Source organism: Pongo abelii, chromosome X (assembly GCF_028885655.2).
Source record: "Pongo abelii isolate AG06213 chromosome X, NHGRI_mPonAbe1-v2.0_pri, whole genome shotgun sequence".
In the NCBI taxonomy this organism is placed as follows: Eukaryota; Metazoa; Chordata; class Mammalia; order Primates; family Hominidae; genus Pongo; species Pongo abelii.
The window spans coordinates 82,524,731-82,547,704 of NC_072008.2; the positions used below are offsets into that span (position 1 = coordinate 82,524,731).

The following is a 22,974-nucleotide window of genomic DNA, read 5'->3' on the forward strand; positions in this document are numbered from 1 at the left end:
CACCTAAAATAAAAAATAGTGATAATACTAAATGCTGGTGAGGATGTAGAGAAACTTAATTTCTCATACATTGCTTGGTAGGACTATAAAATGGTACAGCCATTCTAATTAAGAGTTTGGCAGTTTCCTAAAAAAGTACTTACCATATGACCTAGCCACAGCATACCTGGGGATTTATCCTAGAGAAATGAAAACTTAGGTCCACACAAAAAGCTGGAACACAGTGTTCACAGCAGCTTTATTTATAATAGCCAAACCTGGACAAAATGAAAATGTCCTGCAATAAGTGAATTTAAAACATCTGTGGTACATCCATCCCATGGAATACTACTCTGTAATAAAAAGGAACAAACTATTGATACATGTGACAACTTGGATGGAACTCAAGGGCATTATGCTGAGCGAAAAAAGCCAATATCAAGGTCACATATAGAGAATGATACCATTTATATGACAGTCTTAATATGACAAAATAATAGAGATGGAGCATAAATTAGTCATTGTCAGGGGTTAAGGTTAGTGACAAGGTTGGCAGTAAAAATGGGTGTGACTATAAAAGGGTAGTGAGAGAGACAGAGAGCTTTGTGGTGATGGAATATTTCTGTATCTTGACTGTGTATATATGGAAAAAAAGATATATGCAAACATTGAAACACTGTCAACTTCTTAGTTTTGATATTGAAATATAAGTATATAAGATTTAACCATTGGGGAAAATTAGGTAAAGGGTTCACAGGACCTCTCTGTACTTGCAAGTTCAGGTGAATCTATAATCATTTCTAAATTAAAAGAGAAACAAACCAAAAATAGTATCAAGCTAACGAGGCACTCTGAGACTGCTGAAAACTACTTCCAGGTCACACAAAACAACAACGTTAGAAATGGTCATTATCTTAACGTTTATTTTAATGTGTCTTTCAGATTGCTTTGGCATAAACAAGGATTATATTTACATCCTATTTATTGAAAATTACTGAGTCATGAAAAATTAGAATTTACAGAGATATAATCTAAAACGTTTGTTGATTTTTTCCTTGCTCTTTTCATTTTGTTTTTTGTTTCATTTTCTGTTTGTTTGTGGATTTTGAGAGACAGCATAACATTTGTGGATTTCATGTGTATGGGTTCAGCTACCCAAGAGCAACTCCCCAAATCCATAATATACATGTACAGGTTGAACAGCCCAAATCCGTAAGTCTGAAATCCTAAATTCTCCAAACTCCAAAACTTTTTGAGTGCCAACATGACACTCGAAGAAAATGCTCATTGGGGCATTTTGGATTTTAGATTTTCAGATTTGGGATGCTCAACAGGTAAGAATATAATACAAATATTCAAAAATCTGAAAAAAATCCCGTATCTGAAATGCTTCGGGTCCCTAGCACCCCCAAGCATTTTGGATAAGAAATACTCAACCAGTATATGCCTGAAGCATGAATTTGAATGAGATGCTTTTTTGGCATATGTTTAGGGGTAATTCACTAGTGAGTAAGCCAAGCTGACAACTCAACATCTACATTTCAATGTTTTTCCCTACTAGTCATCAAGTATAAATGTCACGTGACAGATTATATGCCATTGTCGTATTTTAAAATTTGGGAAACCTAGCAAGCCAAAGGTTTAGATTATGTTTGAGAAATTTGAGTTACTCAATAAAATTACTTCTTCACACTCATGCACAAATAATAATTTGTTTAAACATGAAAAACACAGAATATAAAAATGTATTCTTTAAACAGTTATATAATCAATCATATACATTTATAATTTAACTATACTCAAATCATCCCTTTGCAAGCTCTTTTAGGCTACAGGTTTTCAATAATTAATAATCTTCCTAAAATGTAACTGAAATTTCTCTAGCCTTAAGCCTAGGTCTAGTTCATGATGCTGCTAAAATTAAAACATGTTTTAAACACACAGTATAATATTCTTCATAGTTTAAAATATTTATTAAGGCATACTTCAGCCATCTTTCTATTAAACTAACCCCATCTCCTTTATCCTTTTCTTAAATGCCATGCTTTCTTACGTTTGTGTATGTGTATACGTATGCATATATGCATATGTTTAGATGTATGTATAGTCATGTGCCACATAATGTTTTGGTCAATAACAGACAGCATGTACAAAGGCAATCTCATAAGATTATAATACATATTTTTACTTTATCTTTTCTGTTTAGATGTTACATACACAAATACCATTGTGTTCCAATTGCCTACAGTATTCAGTACAGTAACATGCTGTATAGTTTTGCAGCCTAGGAGCAATAAGCTATATCACAGAAAGCCTACTGGTGTACAGTACACTCTATGATATTTGCATAGTGACAAAATTGCCTAATGATGCATTTCTCAGAATGTATACTGGTTGTTAAGCAACATATGACTATATATAAAACTTTTTCTTTCCAAATGTAGCTTGATTTTGTCAATTACTAACAGCTTAAAACAATATCAATACACACACAAATTGCCTTATATCTACAGTTAACGATATTAAAATGGTCAATAAGCACATGAAAAGATGCTCAACATAATTTATCATTAGGGAATAGCAAATTAAAATCACAAGAGATAACATTACACATACATTAGAATGAGTAAAATAATTTTTTTAAAAAATGACAATACCACGTCCAGACAAGAATGTAAGGAAACTGGAACTCTCACACAACTGCGGATGGGAATGCAAAATTGTACAGTCACTTTGGAAAACTGCTTCATAGTTTCTTACAAAGATAAATGTAAACTTACTATATGACCCAGCAATCACAATCCTAGGCTTTTGTTTCATTTAAGTAAATACTTATGTTCACAAAAAAACTTGAACTTGAAAGCTTAGAGCAGCTTTGATTTTAATTTCAACACCTGGAAACAACTCAAATGTCCCTCAAGTGGAAGTAGCTAAACATACTGTGATATATCCCTATAATGGAAGACTATACAACAATTTAAAAAAAGTATTGGTATATGCAACAACGTAAATGATTCTCAAATAAATCTCACCAAGTGAAAGAAGTGAGACTCAAAAGGCTACAAATTATATGATTCCATAAGTGAATTCAGTGGGTAAGGAGTGATGACACTGTTTTGCAACCTGACTGTACCTTGCATTTGCTAAAAACATTCAAATACACAATAAAAATAGTGAACTTTATGTAAATTTTAAAATTAATTATTTTAATGTTTCTATATATACAGAAAATTTTTCCTACCTCACATTAGTTTCATCATTAAATTCTTCAGCCCACTTCTTCCTTGACTGTGCAGTAGTGGAACCATCTAAACGGTAATAGTCAATGTTTCGAAGCCACTTTCCCTCACCTGAAAATTTAACAAAAGAACACAAAAGGAATTTGATATATTGCTCTGCTTACTAGTAAGAACAGATTTTCCACCTTGCTCATCATTTAAAAGTGGGTTATATACATTCTATTTGTATAGCAAAATACATTATATACTTTTCTTAATCAAGGAGTCATTACATTACAAATAAATTAACCACAGATTTCATTCAAATAGATAGTGATGAGCACAGGTATTTTTAAAACCTATTTCACCTACATGAGAATTTCTTAAAAGGTTTTCCTTGATTAGAATCCTTAAAACTATCAAAAGAATATGATTAAACTTACATTTCACTCATGAGGCATGCTTTAAGTTATATCTGTAAATGGCCACGTTTTTCTCCTTATCAACAACTTGATAATGATCAAATAAAAATGAGAGATAAAGAATGCCTTTATTCATTCACTGAACAAATCTTTACTGAATGCCTACTATGTGCCAAAAATTATTCTATGGGGTAGCTGCAAATTTCAGTGTATGTTTCCATTTCAAAAGTGGTGTGTGTGTATGTGTGTGTGTGTAAAGGAGTACGACTTTATGAGTTAATGATATGACATGTCAATTTTAGACAGTGAGGTAAAGTTTTTTTTTTCCTTTAATCTACACCAGGAAGAACTGAGGTGAAATTTTACCCAAGACTTGCATTGATACTAAAATACCAAGAGATTAAGGGCTTATGACATTTTTATATTTTATCATACATAATTTCTATTCTAATTATTTAACTGTGTAAACACAATGCTACTATTTCCCATCCAAGCAAAATTCTATCATGCCCCAGAGCCTTAAAATAAAACAGTTAACAAAACTGAGATTTATTTATGTCTTTCCAGCAAGCTCTTTAAATTTAGTACATTAGTTAAAAAAAGATGCTTTTCCATGTTTCTTACCTATATCTTCACTGATACAGAAAACCCAGAATTTCCTTGTTAAAAATTCATTAATGCTTATGAAAGTTATTTTATGATTTTTTTTTTCAATTAGAAAAAATGGCATACACATCCAAGGAAAAAAAGAATTTGAGATGGAATGTTGGATAAAAAGCTAAGAGGCTGGAGTCACATTTGCATTAATTGTTCACTTGAACAGGATAATTATTAAAATAAATAATCATAAATGAATGGAAAATGATATGACTATTTTAAAAAGCATTTCAACATACTCACCTTTTATTATAATGCAAATGAATATCTCTAATACCACCTCGATGAATCCAACACTTAAAAACTGATAGAGTCATTATAGGTTAGTAGTTAAGAACACAGACTTTGGAGTGACACTCCCTGAGTTTAATCTCAGTTTCACCATTTACTAACATTTTCACTTATGGCAAGTAATTAAACTCCTTGTGCCTCAGTTTCTTTATCTGTAAAATGAAGATAATCAGAGTACCTATTGCATAGGGTTGTTATGAGGATTCAATGAGATAATATTTTAAAAACTACTTAGAATGGTGCCTGTCACATGGTAATTAAAAGCTTACTGAGTTCTTAATATTATCACTCAAGATCCCATGACAAATTACAACTGCCTCTATTATGGCATATAATATATGTGTTTGTTCCTCTTCTACACCATGATTTCCTGTAGTACCCCTTAAATCTTGCTCAGTGCTCAATACACAGTGGTAGTGGTAATGGTAGTGGTAGTGGTAATAGTAGTAACTCAAAGGCAGACCAATCTGATTAGTAAACATTTACTAAAGATAATTTACAAAATCAGAAATAAACTAGCAAGCATATAAAAGAAGTACAACCCTATTAGTGGTCAAAAAATTATGAATGAAAACAATGACAACTGTTTTTACCCATTAAAGATGAAGAAAATGTAGTTACAATACATATTAAGATAAGCATTTTCCATTTATTGATGGTAGTAAATTGGTATGTTTTTGTAACATAGGCTTTTCAATAATGAAAAACTGCCAGAACATAGACTCTAATAAAATGTATACTGATAATAGAAAAAAATATATTCAAGCTTATATTTAACTACAGTCAAATGTAAAAATACACGTATAAACTACACATATATATGTTAAAGATATGCCAAAAACTCACCCTAGAAACAAAGAAAGCGGGGAAATGAAAAAGATAAAAAGTGCAAGTATATACCTAGGAAAATGCCTAACTAGAACATCATTCTCTGTATAAAAAAACTAGGGAAGTTCCAGATAAGGGTAATTTATTCCCTTACCAGTTCAACAAGTATTTACTATGGACCTACTACATGTCTAGCTTGGTGCTAGACAAAGAGTATACAAAAATGGGTAGTAATGAACCTGTCTTCAATGATACATATCTTTATGAGACAGACATAATACAACATGGAGCACTCTGGGAAGCCCCGTGGAGTTATCTGTTCTCTCACACTCCCCATTTCCCCTTACCCACAGGCCCTGGCAAACACCATTCTATTTTATGTCTCTACAAATTTCACTACTCTAGGAACCTCATAATAGGAATCATGTAATATTTGTCCTTTTTAGACTGGCTTAGATCACTTGGCATATTGTCTTCAAGATTCATACATGTTCCACCATGTGTCAAAGTTTCCTTCCTTATTAAGGCTAAATTATGTTCCACTGTATGTATATGCCACATTTTGTTTATCCAGTTATCTGTCGATGGACACTTGGCTTGCTTCGATGATTTGGTCATTATGAATAATGCTGCTATAATGTGGGCATACAAATACAAATACTTCTCTGACACCCTGAACTCAACTGTTGTGGGTATATACCAGAAGTGGTACTTCTGGATCTCATGGTAATACTATTTTTAATTTTTTGAGGAACACCACACTATTTTCCACAGCAGCTATACCATTTTACATTCTAACCAACAGTACACAAGGGTTCCAATGTCTCCATATCCTCACCAACTCTCATTATTGTTTTTTCATAGTAGCCCATCCTAATGGGTGTGTGGTGGTATCTCATTACAGTTTTCATTTGCATTTCCCTAAGGATTAGTGATGCTAGGCATCTTTTCATGTGCTTCTTGGCCATTTGTATATCATTTTTAGAGAAATGTCTATCAACTCTTTTGCCCATATTTAAATCATATTATTTTTGTTGTTGTGTTGTAGGAATCCTTTATGTATTTTTGATATTAACCCCTTACCAGATGTATGATTTGCAAATATTTTTCCCATACGGTAGGTTGCCTTTTTACTCTGTCAAAATAGTAAATTTTATGTTATATATTTACCACACTACTAAAAAGAAAAAACTACCTATAAGAAGAGCCCAGGCTAAGATGGCTTCAATGCTGAATTCTAACAAACATATGAAGAATAATTAAGCTCAATGCTTTACAAACAATTCCAAAAAACAGAAACAGGAACACATACCAACTCATTCAATCAGAGCAGTACTGGGGAAGGAGGTGGAATAAGACGGCTGAATAGAAGCTTCTACTGATCAACCTCCCAGCATAAACGGCAAATGTTATGACTATCTACACAAAAAAGCATCATCATAAGAAACAAAAATCAGGTGAGCAATTATAGTACCTGATCTTAACTTCATATCACTGAAAGAGGCACAGAAGGGGAAAGACAATCTTGAATTGCCAATGCCACTGCTACCTCAACCCCCAGAAGTGGCCACGTGTCATGGGGAGAGAATCAGTGCACTTGGGGGAAGGAGAGTGCAGTGATCATAGGACTTTGAATTGGAACTCAGCCTACACCCATGAAGGGAGCATATAAACCTGCCCAAACCAGAGGGGAATCATCCATCACAGTGATCAGAACTTGAGTTTCGGTAAGTCACGCCACAGTGGGCTAAAGTGCACTGGGGTCCCAAATAAAACTGAAAGGCTATCTAGGCCACAAGGACTGCAACTTCTGGGCAAGTCCTAGTGCTGTAAAGGGCTTGGAGCCAGTAAAATGGGGGCACTCGACTTAGTGAGATACCACTGGGGCGGCTAAGAGAGTGCTTATGCCACCACTCCTCACTCCTGCAATTCGAAGCAGCGCAGCTTAGAGCTCCAAAAGAGACCTCTGCTTTCTACTCGAGGAGAGAAAAGGGAAGAGAAAAAGCACTTTGTTTTGCAACTTGGATACCAGCTCAGTCACAGTAGGACAGGGCCCTGGGCAGAATCGTGAGGCTCCCATTCCAGGCCCTAGCTCCCTGGGCCAGAAGGCAACCCATTGCCTTGAATCGAGGGACCCAGTCATGGCAGGATTCATCACCTGCTGACCAAAGAGCCCTTGGGCCCTGAATAATCAGCAGCAATAACCAGGTAGTACACATTTTGGGGCATGGATTAGATGGAAATGTATTAGGTTATGGTGAGACCCAGCATATTAGAAGTTGTGGTGGCTACAAAGAGAGGCTCTTCCTGTTTGAGAAAAGGAGAGGGAAGAGTAAAGGGGACTTTATCTAGCAGTGTAGCTACCAGGTTGGCCACAGTGGACAAAAGCAACAAACGGGCTCTTGCGTCCCCAATTCCAGGCCTTAGCTCTTGAACGTTATTTGTGGACTGAGCCTGGGACAGAGTAGAGCCCACTGCCCCAAAGGGTGAGTCTCTGGCCTGGCAGCATTCACCAAAAGCTGACTAAATAGCCCTTAGGCCTTAAGTGAACACTGGCGGTACACTGGCAGTACTCTCTGCGGGCCTGCCCTGGTGGTGGCCACGAAGAGAGGCTCCTCTGCCTGAGGAAAAGAAAGAGAAGAGTAGGAAGGACTTTGTTTTCTTATTTCTGTGCCAGTTTAGCCATAGTAGAATAAAGCACTAGGTATATTTCTAACATTTCTGGCTCCAGGCCCTGGCTCCAGAAAGCATCTCTATACCTGCCCAGGGACTAAGAGGATTTGCCAACATGAAGGGAAAGACCCAGTACTGGCAGGCTTCACCACCTGCTGAATGTACAGCCCTTGGGCCTTGAGCAAACATAGGCAGTAACCAGGTAGTGGTTACAGTGGGCCTTGGGCAAGACCCATTGCTCTGCTGGCTTAAGATCTGACCAAGTGCTATACCCATAGTGGTAGTCACAGGGGTGTTTGTGTCACCCACCCCCCACCCCTAGCTCCAGGCAACTCAGCACAGAGAGACTCCATTTGTTTGGGAGAAAGTAAAGGAAGAGAACAAGAGTCTCCATCTGGTAATCCAGACAATTCTTTTGGATCTTATACAAGACCACCAAAATGGTACCTCTACAAGGCTGCAAGAACTACAGCGTTACTGGCCTTAGGGTGACCCCTAATGTGGATACAGCTGCAGTGACTAAAAAGTTAGATCACAACACCCAAGTCCCTTCAAATACCTGGAAAGCCTTCCCAAGAATGACAGGTACAAACAAGCCCAGACTGCAAAGACTACAATAAATACCTAACTCTTCCTCTTCAATGCCAAGACATCAACGAAAATCCATAAGCATCCAGACCTTTTAGAGAAATATGACCTCATCAAACGAACTAAACAGGGAATCAGGAAAATCTGGGAAAGACAGAGATATGTGACCTTTCAGAGAGAGAACACAAAATAGCTGATTTGAGGAAACAATGAAATTCAAGATAACACAGGAGGAATTCAGACTCCAATCAGATAAATTTAATGAAGAGGCTGAAATAATTAAAATGAATAAAGCAGACATTCTGGAGTCAAAAAATGCAACTGACATACTAAAGAATGCATAAGAGTCTCTTAATAGCAAAATTGATAAAGCAAAAGAAAGAATTAGTGAGCTTGAAGATAAGCTACTTGAAAATACACAGTCACAGGAGACAAAAGAGAAAAGAATAAAAAAGAATAAAGCATGCCTACAAGGCATAGAAAATAGCTACAAAAAAAGCAAATCTAAGAGATATCGGTCTTAAACAGGAGGTAGAGAGAAAGACTGGCGTAGAAAGTTTATTCAAAGGGATAATAACAGAGAAACCCAAATCTAGAGAAAGATACTAATATTCAAGTAGGAAGTTATAGAGTATCAAGCAGATCTAACCCAAAAAAGACTACTTCAAGGCACTTAATAAACTCCCAAATGTCAAGGATAAAGAAAGGATCCTAAAAGCAGCAAGAGAAAAGAAACAAGTAACATACAATGGATCTCCAATATGTCTGGCAGCAGACTTTTCAGTGGAAATCTTTCAGGCCAGGAGAAGAGTGGCATGAAATATTTAAAGTGCTCAAGGAAAAAACTTTTACCCTAGAATAATATAAATGGAAAAAATATCCTTCAAACATAAAAGAAAAGTAAAAATTTTCCAGACAAACAAAAGCTGAGGGATTTCATCAACACCAAACCTGTCCTACAAGAAAGGCTAAAGGAAGTAATTAATCAGAAAGAAAAGGACATGAATGAGCAATAAGAAATCCTCTAAAGGTACAAAACTCACTAAAAACAGTAAGTACATAGAAAAATACAGAATATTATAACGGTGTAACTGTGGTGTATAAATTACTCTTATTATAAGTAGAAAGACTAAATGTTGAAGCAACAAAAATAATAACTACAACAACATATCAAGACATAGTACAATAAGATATAAACAGAAACAACAAAAAGCTAAAAAGTGGGGGGACAAAGTTAAGGTATAGAATTTTTATTAGTTTTCTTTTTGCCTGTTTATTTCTTTGTTTATAAAAAGTGTAAAGTTGTTATCAGCTTAAAATAATGGGTTATAAGATAGAATTTCCAAGCCTCATGGGAGCCACAAACCAAAAAACATATAATGGATAAACAAACAAACAGACAAAAAGGAAGAAACTAAACCATACCACTAGAGAAAATCACCTTCATTAAAAGGAAAATAAGAAGGAAGGAAAGAAGACAAGCCCAAAAAACAACTAGAAAACAAATAACAAAATGGCAGGAGTAGGTCCCTACTAATCAATAATAACATTCAATGTAAATGGACTAAATTCTCCAATCAAAAGACAGAGGGGCTCAATGGATTTTAAAAAATACCCAATGATCTGTTGCCTACAAGAATACACTTCACCTATAAAAATACACATAGACTGAAAATAAAGGGATAAAAAAGGACATTCCATGCCAATGGAAACCAAAAAGAGCAGGAACAGCTATACTTATATAGGACAAAATAGATTTCAAGACAAGAACTGTAAGAAGAGACAAAGAAGGACACTATATAACGATACAGTTCAATTCCACAAGAGGATATAACAATTTAAAATATATATGCACTCAACCCTGGGAGCACCCACATATACAAAGCAAATATTGTTACAGCCAAAGAGAGAGATAGACCCCAATACAATAATAGCTGGAGACTTCAACACTACACACAGAAAATCAACTAAGAAACATCACACTTCATCTACACTATAGACCAAATGGACCTAATACATATTTACAGAATATTTCATCCAACAGCTACAGAATACACATTTTTTTCCTCAGCATGTCAATCATCCATATGTTAGGTCACAAAACAAGTCTTAAAACATCAAAAACAACCTGAAATAGTATCAAGTATCTTCTCTCACCACAGTGGAATAAAAGGAGAAATTAATAACAAGGTATTGTGGAAACTATACAAATACATAGAATTTAAACAACACATTCCTGAATGACCAGTGGGCCGATGAAGGAATTAAGAAGGAAATTGAAAATTTTCTTTAAAAAATGATAATGGAAACACAACATACCAAAAAACGTAAGACACAGGGAAAGCAGTACTAAGAGGAAAGCTTAGAGCTATAAATGCCTATATCAAAAAAGAAGAAAAACTGCAAATAAACAATGTAACAAGGCATCTTAAAGAATCAGAGGCCGGTCGCGGTGGCTCATGCCTGTAATGACAGCACTTTGGGAGGCTGAGGCGGGTGGATCACCTGAGGTCAGGAGTTTGAGACCAGCCTGGCCAACATAGTGAAACCCTGTCTCTACTAAAAATACAAAAATTAGCCGGGCATGGTGGCGGGCGCCTGTAATCTCAGCTACTCAGGAGGCTGAGGCGGAAGAATCATTTGAACCTGAGAGGCGGAGGTTGCAGTGAGCCGAGATTGTGCCACTATATTCCAACCTGGGCGACAAAGTGAGACCTTGTCTCAAAAAAAAAAAAAAAAAAAGAAGAAGAAGAGAAGAGAAGAATTAGAAAAGCAAGAACAAACCAAGCCCAGAATTAGTAGAAGAAAAATAAAGATCAGAGCAGAAATAAATAAACTTGAAATAAAGAAAACAATACAAAAGATCAATGAAACAAAAAACTGGTTTTTTGAAAAAAATACACAAAACTGACAAACTTTGAGACAGACTAAGCAAAAAAGAGAGAAGACCCAAAAAAATAAAATCAGAGATGAAAATAAAGATATTACAACTGTTACAGCAGAAATTCAAAGAATCATTAGTTGCTATTATCAGCAACTATATGCCAATAAATTGGAAAACTTTAGAAGAAATGGATAAATTTCTAGACACACACAACCTACCAAGATTGAACCGTGAAGAAATCCAAAATCTGAACAGACCAATAAAAAGTAATGAGATTGAAGCCATAATAAAAAGTCACCCAGCAAAGAAAATCCCAGGACCCGACAGCTTCACTGCTGAATTCTATCAAATATTTAAATAAGAAATAAGACCAATCCTACTCAAGATATTCTGAAAAGTAGAGAACAGAATACTTCCAAACTCATTTTACAAGGCCAGTATTACCCTGATAACAAAACCAGATAAACACACATAAAAAAATTAAACTATAAGCCAATATCACTGGTGAATTCTGATGTAAAAATCCTCAACAAAACAGTAGCAAACGGAATTCAATAATAAAATGATCATCCATCATGACCAACTGGGGCTTATCCCCAGGGATGCAAGAATGGTTCAACATATACAAATTGATGTGATACATCATATCAACAGAATGAAAGACAAAACCCCTATGATCGGCTGGGTGTGGTGGCTCACGTCTGTAATCCCAGCACTCTGGAAGGCTGAGGCAGGTGGACCACTCGAGGTCAGGAGTTCAAGACCAGTCTGGCCAACATGGTGAAACCTTATCTCTACTAAAAATGCAAAAATTAGCTAGGCGCGGTGGCACATGCGTGTAATCCCAGCTACTCGGGAGGCTGAGGCAGGAGAATCACTTGAACCCGGAAGGCAGAGATTGCAGTGAGCCAAGATTACGCCATTGCACTCCAGCCTGGGCAACAGAGCCAGACTGTCTCAAAAAAAAAACAAAACAAAACAAAACAAAAACAAAAACAAAACAAAACAAAAAAACAACAAAAAACAAAACCATATGATCATTTCAATTCATGGCAAAAAAGCATTTGACAAAATTCAACATCCCTTTATGAAAAAACACTAAAAAAACTAAGTACATAAGCAACATACCTCAAAATAATAAAAGCCATCTATGACAGACCCATAGCTAGTATCATACTAAAGAAAGAAAAACTAAAAGGCTTTCCTCTAAGATCAAGAACATGACAAGGATGCCCACTTCTATCATTGTTATTCAACATAGTAGTGGAAGTCCTAGCTAGAGTAATTAGACAAGAACAAGAAATAAGGGGCATCAAAATTGGAAAGAAAAAAATCAAATTATCCTTGTTTGCAGATGATCTGATCTTAACTTGGAAAAATCTGAAAACTCCACCAGAAAACTATTAGAAATGATAAAGAAATTCTGTGAAGTGGCAGGATATAAACCCAACATACACAAATCAGTAGCATTTCTATATACCAACAGCAAACAACCTGAAAGAGAAGTAAAGAAACTTACAAATTAAAAAAAAATTTTTTAAGACATCAAGAAAGTAATCCCATGTACAATAGCTATAAATAAAATACTTAGGAATTAACCAAAGAAGTGAAAGATCTCTATGATGAAAACTATAAAACAATGCTGAAAGAAACTGAAGACACAAAATCATAGAATGATATTCCAGGTTCAGGGATTGGAATAATCGATATTATTAAAATGTCCACACTACCCAAAGCAATCTACAGATTCATTACAATCCGTATAGAATACCAGTGACATTCTTCACAGAAATACAAAAAACAACCCTAAAAATTTGTATGAAACCACAAAAGACCCAAAATAGCCAAAGCTATACTAGGCCAAAAGAACAAAAGTGGAAGAATCACATTACCTGACTTTATACTACAGAACTGTAGTAACCAAAACACTATGGTACTGGCATAAAAACACATAGATCAACACAATAGAGAACCCTGAGATAAATGCATAAATCTGCAGTGAACTCATTTTTGACAAAGTTGCCATGAATATACCCTGGGGAAAAGACAGTCTCTTCAGCAAATAGTGCTGGGGAAAACTGGATATCCATATGCCAGGAGAAAAAAACTAGACCTCTATCTCTCGCCATATATAAAAATCAAGTCAAAATGGATTAAAGACTTAAATCTTAGACCTCAAACTGTAAATCTACTACAAGAAAACATTGGGGAAACTCTCCAGGACATTGGACTAGGCAAAGATTTTTTGAGTAATACCCAACAAGCAGAGGCAACAAAAGCAAAAACAGACAAATGTGATTTCATCAAGTTAAAAAGCTTCTGCACAACAAAGGACACAGTCAACAAAGTGAAGAGACAACCCACAGGATGGGAGAAAATATATGAAAACTACCCATCTGACAAGCGATTAATAACCGGAATATATAAAGAACTCAAACAACTCTACAGGAAAAAAATTTAATAATCTGATTTTAAAATGGACAAAATAATAGTCATTTCTCAAAAGAAGACATACCGATGGCAAACAGGTATAGGAAAAGGTGCTCAACATCATTCATCATCAGAAAAATGCAAATCAAACTATGAGATATCTTCCCACCCCAGTTAACTTGGCTTTTATCCAAAGTCAGGGAGTAACAAATACTAGAGAGGATTTGGAGAAAAGGGAACTCTTGTACACTGTTGGTGGGAACATAAATTAGTAAAACCACTATGGAGAACAGTTCAGAGGTTCCTCAAAAAATTAAAAACAGAGCTACCATAGAATCCAGCAATCCCGGCCAGACGCAGTGGCTCACTTACATAATCCCAGCACTTTGGGAGGCCAAGGCAGACAGATAACCTGAGGTCAAGAGTTTGAGACCAGCCTGGCCAACATGGTGAAACCCTGTCTCTACCAAAAAATACAAAAATTAGCTGGGCGTGGTAGTGCACGCCTGTAGTCCCAGCTACTGGGGAGGCTGGGGTGGGAGAATCCCTTGAACTCAGGAGGTGGAAGTTGCAGTGAGCCGAGATCACACCACTGCACTCCAGCCTGGGTGACAGAGGAAGACCTTGTCTCCCCCCACCAAAAAAAAAAAAAAAAAAAAAAAGATCCAGCAATCCCACTCCTAGGTATATACCCAAAATAATGGAAATCGGTATATCAAAGACGTATCTGCACTGTTTATTGTAGCACTGTTCACAATAGCCAAGACTTGGAGACAACCTAAGTGTCCATCAACAGATGAATGGATAATGAAAATGTGATACATATATACAACGGAGTAGTATTCAGCCATAAAAGAGAAAGATCCTGTCATTTACAACAACATGGATGGAACTGAAGGTCATTAAGTGAAATAAGCTAGGCAGAGAAAGACAAACTTTGCATGTTGTCATTTATTTGTGTGATCTAAAAATAAAAATAATTGAACTCATGGAGATATAGAGTAGAAGGATGGTTACCACAGGCTGGGAAGGGTAGTGGGTGGTTGGGGTGGAAGTACTGATGGTTAACAGGTACAAATATATAGTTGGAATGAATAAGAACCAGTAATTGCTAGCACAACAGGGTGACTACCGTCAAAAATAATTAAATTGTATATTTTTAAATAACTAAAAGAGTATAATTGGATTTTTTGTTTCACAAAGGATAAATGTTTGAGGTGATAGATATCCCATTTACCCTGATGTAATTATTATCCACTGCATGCATATATCAAAATATCTCATGTAACCCATGAATACGTAACACCTACCATGTACCCACAAAAATTAAAAGGAAAAAATCAGACATATTAGAGTCAGGAGGAGGGAAGTCAGTACTGAGGAGTGTCACTGGACATGAAAGATGAAGAATGGATAGGAATTAATCAGGTGAAGAAGATAGTGCAGGTGGAGAAAGCACTGCAGGCAGACAGAAACTAGCCATCAGTCAGCAGTAAAAGCAAGAAGAGATTAGCAGAGACAATCTATGTTACTGGTTATAAAATAAATGCAAATTAAAACAAATATAAGACATCATTATTCATCTATTAAGAAAGGTTTTAGTTATTATGGCAATGGTGTAGTGATCATTCAAGGATTCCTACTATGAGTACTAATCCAACTGTTCTGGAAAATAAGTTGACAATGTTTCAAAAGTCCTAAAAAAGATCATACCTGTTGGTAAATGATTTCTCCTCTTAGGAATCTATCTTAAGCAAAAAAGTTTAAAACGCAGATAGAAACTTATGTACAAAAATTTAAAATGTTGAAAAATTAGGCCAGGTGTGGTAGCTCATGCCTGTAATCCCAGTGCTTTAAGAGGCCAAGGCAGGCGGATCACTTGAGGCCAGGAGTTCAAGACCTGGCCAACATGTCAAAACCCCGTCTCTACAAAAAATACAAAAATTAGCCAGGCGTGGTGGCACACACCTGTAATCCTAGCTATTCAGAGGCTGAGGCACAAGAATCGCTTGAACCCAGGAGGCAGAGGCTGTAGTGAGCCAAGATTGCTCGACTGCACTTCAGCTTGGGTGACAGAGTGAGACCCTGTCTCTAAAAAAAAAAAGTTGAAAAATTAGAGAAAGCAATCAAATGATTAAATAAGTTATGTACAGCCATAAGACAGAATATTATACAGCCAATATTATATATGCAAGATATAATAATACTTTCATAATCAGGACAAAAAAAGCCAATTAAAACATTCCATTGCCAACAACAAAAAACACTAGCAAACTGAATCCAGGACCATATAAAAAGAATTATACACCATGACAAGTGGATTTATCCCAGGTATGCAAGGTTGGTTTAACATGTGAAAATCAAAGTAACACACTATGTTAATAGAATGGGGGAAAAAAAAAAAAACATGACATGATCATCTCAATAGCTGCAGAGAAATCAAGATAATATGTCACACTCTTTCGTGACAAACACATTTAACAAACTAGAAAGAGAATTTCCTCAACTTGATAAATAGTACCTATGAAACTAACATCATACAAAATGTTGAAAAACTGGATTCCTTCACACTATGAATAGAGACAAGACGAGGATGTCAGCTCTTGCCACTTTCACTCAACATTGTACTTGAGGTCTTAACCAGGGCAACTGGATAAGCAAACAAATAAAAGGCATTCAGATTAGAAAGGAAATTATCTGTACTTGCAGATGACATGATCTTATATATAAAAAATCATAAAGATTCACTAAGAACAGATTTCACTCAGCCTCAGAAATAAAATATGTACAAATACATTTAACAAAAGTGTAAAATGTATACTCTGCAAACTATAAAATATTGGTGAAATAAATAAAAGACCTAAATAAACAGCAAAACACCCCATGTTCATGGATAAGACATAGTATTATTAAGATGGCAGTACTTCCTAAAATTAACTATACATTCAACACAATCCCTATTAGCATCTAAGCTGACTTCTTTGTAGAAATTTATAGGAGAGTCTAAGGTTGATGGTGAATTCCAAGAGATCTGGAATAGCCACTTTCCAATTTCAACATCACTTTCAAAGCAACGGTAATGAAATAGTGCAGTATTAGCACAGCGACTGACATATAGAACAATGGAATAGAATTGAGGGTCAGGAAACAAACATGTGTCTCCATCATCAATTCCTTTTTAATAAGAGTGACAAAAGCCATTCAATAAAGAAAGAATATTCTTTTCAACAAACAGTCCTGGGACAAATGGATAACCACAGCAAAAGACTGAAGTTGAGCCTTTACCTCATATCATGCATAAAAATTAACTCAAAATGGATCAAAGACCTAAGTGCAAGGAATAAAACTATAAAACTCTTTTAAGCAAACACAGGGGTTAAATCTTCACGACTTTTTATTTTGAAATGGTTTCTTAGCTATGACAGTAAAAGCACAAGCAACAAAAGAAAAAAAAATTGGATGTCAACAAAATAAAATTTTTTTGTGCATCAGAGGACACACTCAAGAAAGCAACAGATGGCCAGGTATGGTGACTCACACCTGTAATCCAAGCACTTTGGGAGGCCAACAAGGGAGGACTGCTTGAGCCCAGGAGTTCAAGACCAGTGTGGGCAAATAGAGGGAGACCTCATCTCTACGAAAAATTAAAAATAAATAAATAAAAGAAAGTGATACAGATCACCGGAACTATTGTTTTTTTTTTTTTAAATGAAAGCGAAAGATAACCCACAGAATGAGAGAAAATATTTGCAAATCATACATATGATAGGGGCCTAGTATGTAGAATATATTTTTTAAAACACTTACATTTCAACAACAAAAAGATAAGCAATCCAATTCAAAAATGGGCAAAGGACCTGAATAAATATTTTTTCCAAAGAAGATAAAAAAATAGTCAACAAGTACATTAAAAGATGTTCAACATTATTAGTCATTAGAGAAATGAAAATTAAAATCATAAGATACCACTTCACAACCATTAGGATGGTTATAATTAAAACAAAAATGAAAAATAACAGGTGTTGATAAGAATGTGGAGAAACTGAAATGCTTGTACATTGCTGGTAGGACTGAAATAGTACAGGCAGTATAGAAAACAGTTTGGTATTGCCATTTGTTTAAATAAATGAAAACCTGTATAACAAATGTACACAACAGCACTATTCACAACAGCTGAAAGGTGAGAACAACCCTAATATCTATCAAGACCACATATTACATGTTTCCATTTATATGACTGGTCCAGAATATATGAATCTATTAGAAACATAAAGGAGATCAGTGGTTGCTTATGTGAGGGAGTTTTGGGCTGGGTAGGGGAGTAATAGTTAAAGGGTACAGAGTTTTATTTGGTAGTGATTAAAATGTTCAAAAACTGACTCTAGTGATGTTTGTACATCTCTGTGAATATATTAAAACCATTGAGTTCTACACTTTAAATGGGTGAATTGTACAGGATGTGAATTATCTCTCATTAAAACTGCTTTAGAAACCAAAAAATTTTAATTTATCCTACAATTTCAACAACAAATACTACTGTATTAGGAATTTTTCTTAAGTAAGTTGATATTAGCTGCTCTTGTCACCAAAAAAACTATATGAGATGACAGATATGTTCATCTGCTTCACTACAGTAGCCATTTTACTATCTATATGTATCCCATAACACCATGTTGTAAACCTCAAATATAAACAATACAATTTTATTTTGAAAAAGACTATACATATATATGGATAAGGACAAAGAGACATTGCAAAAAAATGTTGATATGTTAGGGTTGTGAGATTCTGGGTAGTTTTGTTTCTTTTGTTGTTAAAATGTTTGTATGGTATGTTTAAATCAGTGTTTTTAAAATTATGATACAGAAATATTTGTAGCTCACCTTTATAAATAAGGGGTTTATCTTTATCTTCTGTCTTCTCCCTACTAGCTAATTCAAGAAAATCTTCAATCAAGTCCAGAGATATGAGGGACTGGCTGAAAACAAGGCTAAAAAAACAGATTAGTGTTTATAGATTAGAAGATTCCTAGTAAAGATATCACTTCTTCCTAAATCGATCTACAAATTTAACACAATTGTAACAAAAATCCCAGCAGGATTTTTTGTAGAAATTACAAGGTGATTGTAAAATGTATATGAGAATGCCACATCAGAGGAGGGAAGACAATTCTGAAAAAGAAAAAGTTGGAGGGCTGACTCTTCATGATTTCATTACTTACAAAGTTACAGTAACCAAGACAGTGTAGTACCGGTAAAGGGACAGGCACAGATCAATAGAACAGAATAGAGTCCAGATAGAGAGCCACATAGGATAATTAATTGTAGGGCCCAGGCATTTCAATGGTAAAAGGACAGTCTTTTAACCAATGGTCTTGGTAGCTGGGCGCAGTGGCTCACACCTGTAATCCCAGCATTTTGGGAGGCCGAGATGGGCGGATCACGAGGTCAGGAGATCGAGACCATCCTGGCTAACACGGTGAAACTCCGTTTCTACTAAAAATACAAAAAAATTAGCTGGGCACTGTGGTGGGTGCCTGTAGTCCCAGCTACTGGGGAGGCTGAGGTAGGAGAATGGCGTGAACCCAGGAGGCGGAGCTTGCAGTGAGTGGAGATCGCGCCACTGCACTCCAGCTTGGGCGACAGAGCAAGACTCTGTCTCAAAAAAAACAAAAAAACAAAAAAACAAAAAAACCCAACACAATGGTCTTAGTAAAACTGAACATCCACATGAAAAAAAGTGAACTTCAACCTAAACTGCATACTTTATGCAAAAAATAACTTAAAATGGAGCATAAATCTAACTAAAAACTGTAAGAACAGAATGTTTAGAAGAACACAGAAGAAAATCTTCATAACATTGGTTAGGTAAAAAATTATTTACACATGACACAAAGTATGATTGTTTTAAAAGTTGATAAATTAGACTTCATCAAAATTTAAAACTTCTGCTCTATAAAAGACACTGTTTAGAGAATGTAAAAAGTTTCCCTATTACAAGTATCTCAGTAATTTAAAATTACATGCATTCTATAACACTTTGTCATTACATTTCAAATATGTCTGCAAATTCCTGATTCTCTGCCCTAGTAATTTTCTAACTCCTTTTTAGCCATGAAAACTATTTGTTCACATCAAGTTTTGTGTAGAGTTCAAATAAAATAAATTATAAAAGCAAGCTGTTTTAGGCATTACGGGAGAAGGAGGAAAAATGTTACTGTTCCCTTACCCTCTCCTGTTGGTCACCAATTTGCAGGGGCTCTGAGACATAGTTCTAAAATGACTATTCTGGTCTAATGCACTGGAGAGAATTTATAACATACTTACACACTAGAAAAGAAATAAAATCTAGAAAGAGAATATAAGAGGTCTTCTATTGTCCTTTATATATGCAAACAAAGTAGATCAGTATACAAGAAACAATATACCTGTGGCAAGTATGCTTTAAAAGTTTTATTTTTATTCTAAAAGCTATACCATAGGAGACGAAGGTACTTATGACTCCTGAAGATCCTTCAACATTCCCTGCTACATATCTTCAGATTTAGTAGAACTGAAAACAATTGAAGCTATGGAGTTGGAGTTAACCACTTAAGTGTTTTTTATTGTATGACTTCCTGAGCTCCACACTGTTGGAGTCTACTATCTCCCCGTTAACTACTTCTAGAATGTTGGTAAGAAAGCTATGGCTGTTGGAGTTAACCACTTAAGTGTTTTTTATTGTATGACTTCCTGAGCTCCACACTGTTGGAGTCTACTATCTCCCCGTTAACTACTTCTAGAATGTTGGTAAGAAAATGAATTGACTCCTGGTGCTCAGCTCAAATGACCAAGGCCTATGCTTTGACCCCTCAGTAGTTTATCTTTCCCAAAATCAAAAACATAATTGAATCAATTCTTTTTGTGCTACAAATTAAGTTCTTGAAAGTTCCCATAAGTGAGAAACTTAAAGTCTTAGAAATACTAATTATTAAATTGGAATTAATCTGCAATCTGGGTTACTATACTGGAAAGAGGTTGATTTTAGTCAGTTAGCAATTAAGGCTGGTTCTGGGAACCACTGAACTCAGAGAAGTCTTACAGTAAAAAAGGAAAAAAAGTTGTTAGGATTAAATGTCTATACTAATGGTTCTCTCTATTAACCTTTTCCAGTTGCAGACAACAAGAAGAACTCTTTTGTTTCTGAGACCATATTTTGAGATTTTTTTAAACATAAAAGATTATTTTATTTTAGCCTTATTTAAAATTTTTATTAAAAGCATCTCAAGCTAGGCGCGGTGGCTCACACCTGTAATCCCAGCATTTTGGGAGGCTGAGGTGGGTGGATCACCTGAGGTCAGGAGTTCAAGACCAGCTGGGCCAACGTGGTGAAACCCCATCTCTATTAAAAAAACAAAATTAGCTAGGTGTGGTGGTATGTGCCTGCAATCCCAGCTACTCAGGAGGCAAGGCTGGAGAATCACTTGAACCCAGGAAGCGGAGGTGATTTCAGTGAGCTGAGATTGCGCCGCTGCACTCCAGCCTGGGTGACAAGAGCAAAACTCCATCTCAAAAAAAAAAAAAAAAAAAAAAAAAAGCCATCTCAGATACCTTTTAAAAATCGTTTATAATCAGATGTCGGGACCTAGCAGCCTAGACAGTAAGTCTTGTTCAAAACTTTAAAAATATGTTTTTGGAGGCCAGGCATGGTGGCTCACGCCTGCAATCCCAGCACTTTGGGAGGCTGAGGCAGGCAGATCACCTGAGGTCAGGAGTTCGAGACCAGCCTGACCAACATGGAGAAACCCCATCTCTACTAAAAATACAAAACTAGCTGGGCGTGGTGGCGCGTGCCTGGAATCCCAGCTACTCAGGAGGCTCAGGCAGGAGAATCACTTAAACCTGGGAGGTGGAGGTTGCGATAAGCCAAGATCGCACCATTGCACTCCAGCCTGGGCAACAACAGCAAAACTCTGTCTCAAAAAAAAAAAAAATAATGTTTTTGGAAAAGTAATTTGAAGGGGGGTGAAGATGCAAAGAAAGGAATGGTGGCAAAAATGTTAGAAGTGGAAAAAAAAACAAAGAATAAATGATAAAGAAAGAATAATCAGGCTGGGTGTAGTGGCTCACACCTGTAATCCCAGCACTTTGGGAGGCTGAGGCGCACAAATTGCTTGAGCTCAAGAGTTCGAGATCAGCCTGGGCAACGCGGTGAAACCCTGTCTCTGCTAAAAATAAAAACACTAGCTGGGCATGGTGGCATGTGCCTGTAGTCCCAGCTACTGGAGAGGCTGAGGTGGGAGGATCACCTGAGCCTGGGAGGTCAAGACTGCAGTAAGCCGTGATTGTGCTACTGCACTCCAGCCTGGGCAACAGAGCAAGACCCTGTCTCATAATGGGGAAAAAAAAAAAAGAAGAAGAAGAAGAAGAAAGAATAATCAAGCAGGTGAAATAAAATAAAGCCTGAGAGATGTCCACTAGATTTGAGGATTAGAAGGTCACTAGTGACTTTACAGGGGGAAATCTCAGTAAAGCAACACAGTAGAAGTCACACTACATAAACCGAAAAATGATTTTGAAGATGGAGAAAAACAAATTTCAACTAAGAGCTCTACCCAAGGAAATAAGTTCAAGTTGCAATAGCCAGAAGCAGAAATTTACACTGAAGAAATAACCTGAATATGCAATCAGAACTAGTGGCTTACAAAAAAGATAGCTGCTTGTATTGGCCTAGCACTACAATGACCAAATAAATCACATCTTTAGGAAGGAAGGAAAAGCAACAGATTTGTTCAAATACATTGTTTAAGCAATAAAAACATAATCAAAAGGTTAATTTATATAATAAATATGGTAAAGCACTTACACTTTATCCCCAATTTCCTCTGCCATTCGAAGAATTTCAAAGAGAAGTACCATTTTTCCAGAATGCTCTAAAACCTCAGCATCAGCATCTGTAACAAAATCTTTGTACCAGTCTGGAGCTGGGCTGCTTGGATTAGAAGAAGAAGTAGCTTTACCTAAAT

General features: G+C 36.0%; 1 protein-coding gene across 12 annotated transcripts in view; it reads right to left on the bottom strand.

The window, feature by feature from the left end:
* Nucleotides 1–22,974, bottom strand: part of ATRX (ATRX chromatin remodeler) — a 282,829-nt gene that overhangs the window by 66,091 nt on the left and 193,764 nt on the right. For all 12 annotated transcript variants that reach the window (XM_063721248.1, XM_024240521.3, XM_024240517.3 and 9 more), the window contains 3 exons: nt 22,815–22,968; nt 18,854–18,960; nt 3,221–3,329 (listed from right to left, as the gene is read on the bottom strand). In XM_063721248.1, the coding sequence (XP_063577318.1) occupies nt 3,221–3,329; nt 18,854–18,960; nt 22,815–22,968 (370 nt within the window). The remainder of the gene's footprint in view (nt 1–3,220; nt 3,330–18,853; nt 18,961–22,814; nt 22,969–22,974) is intronic.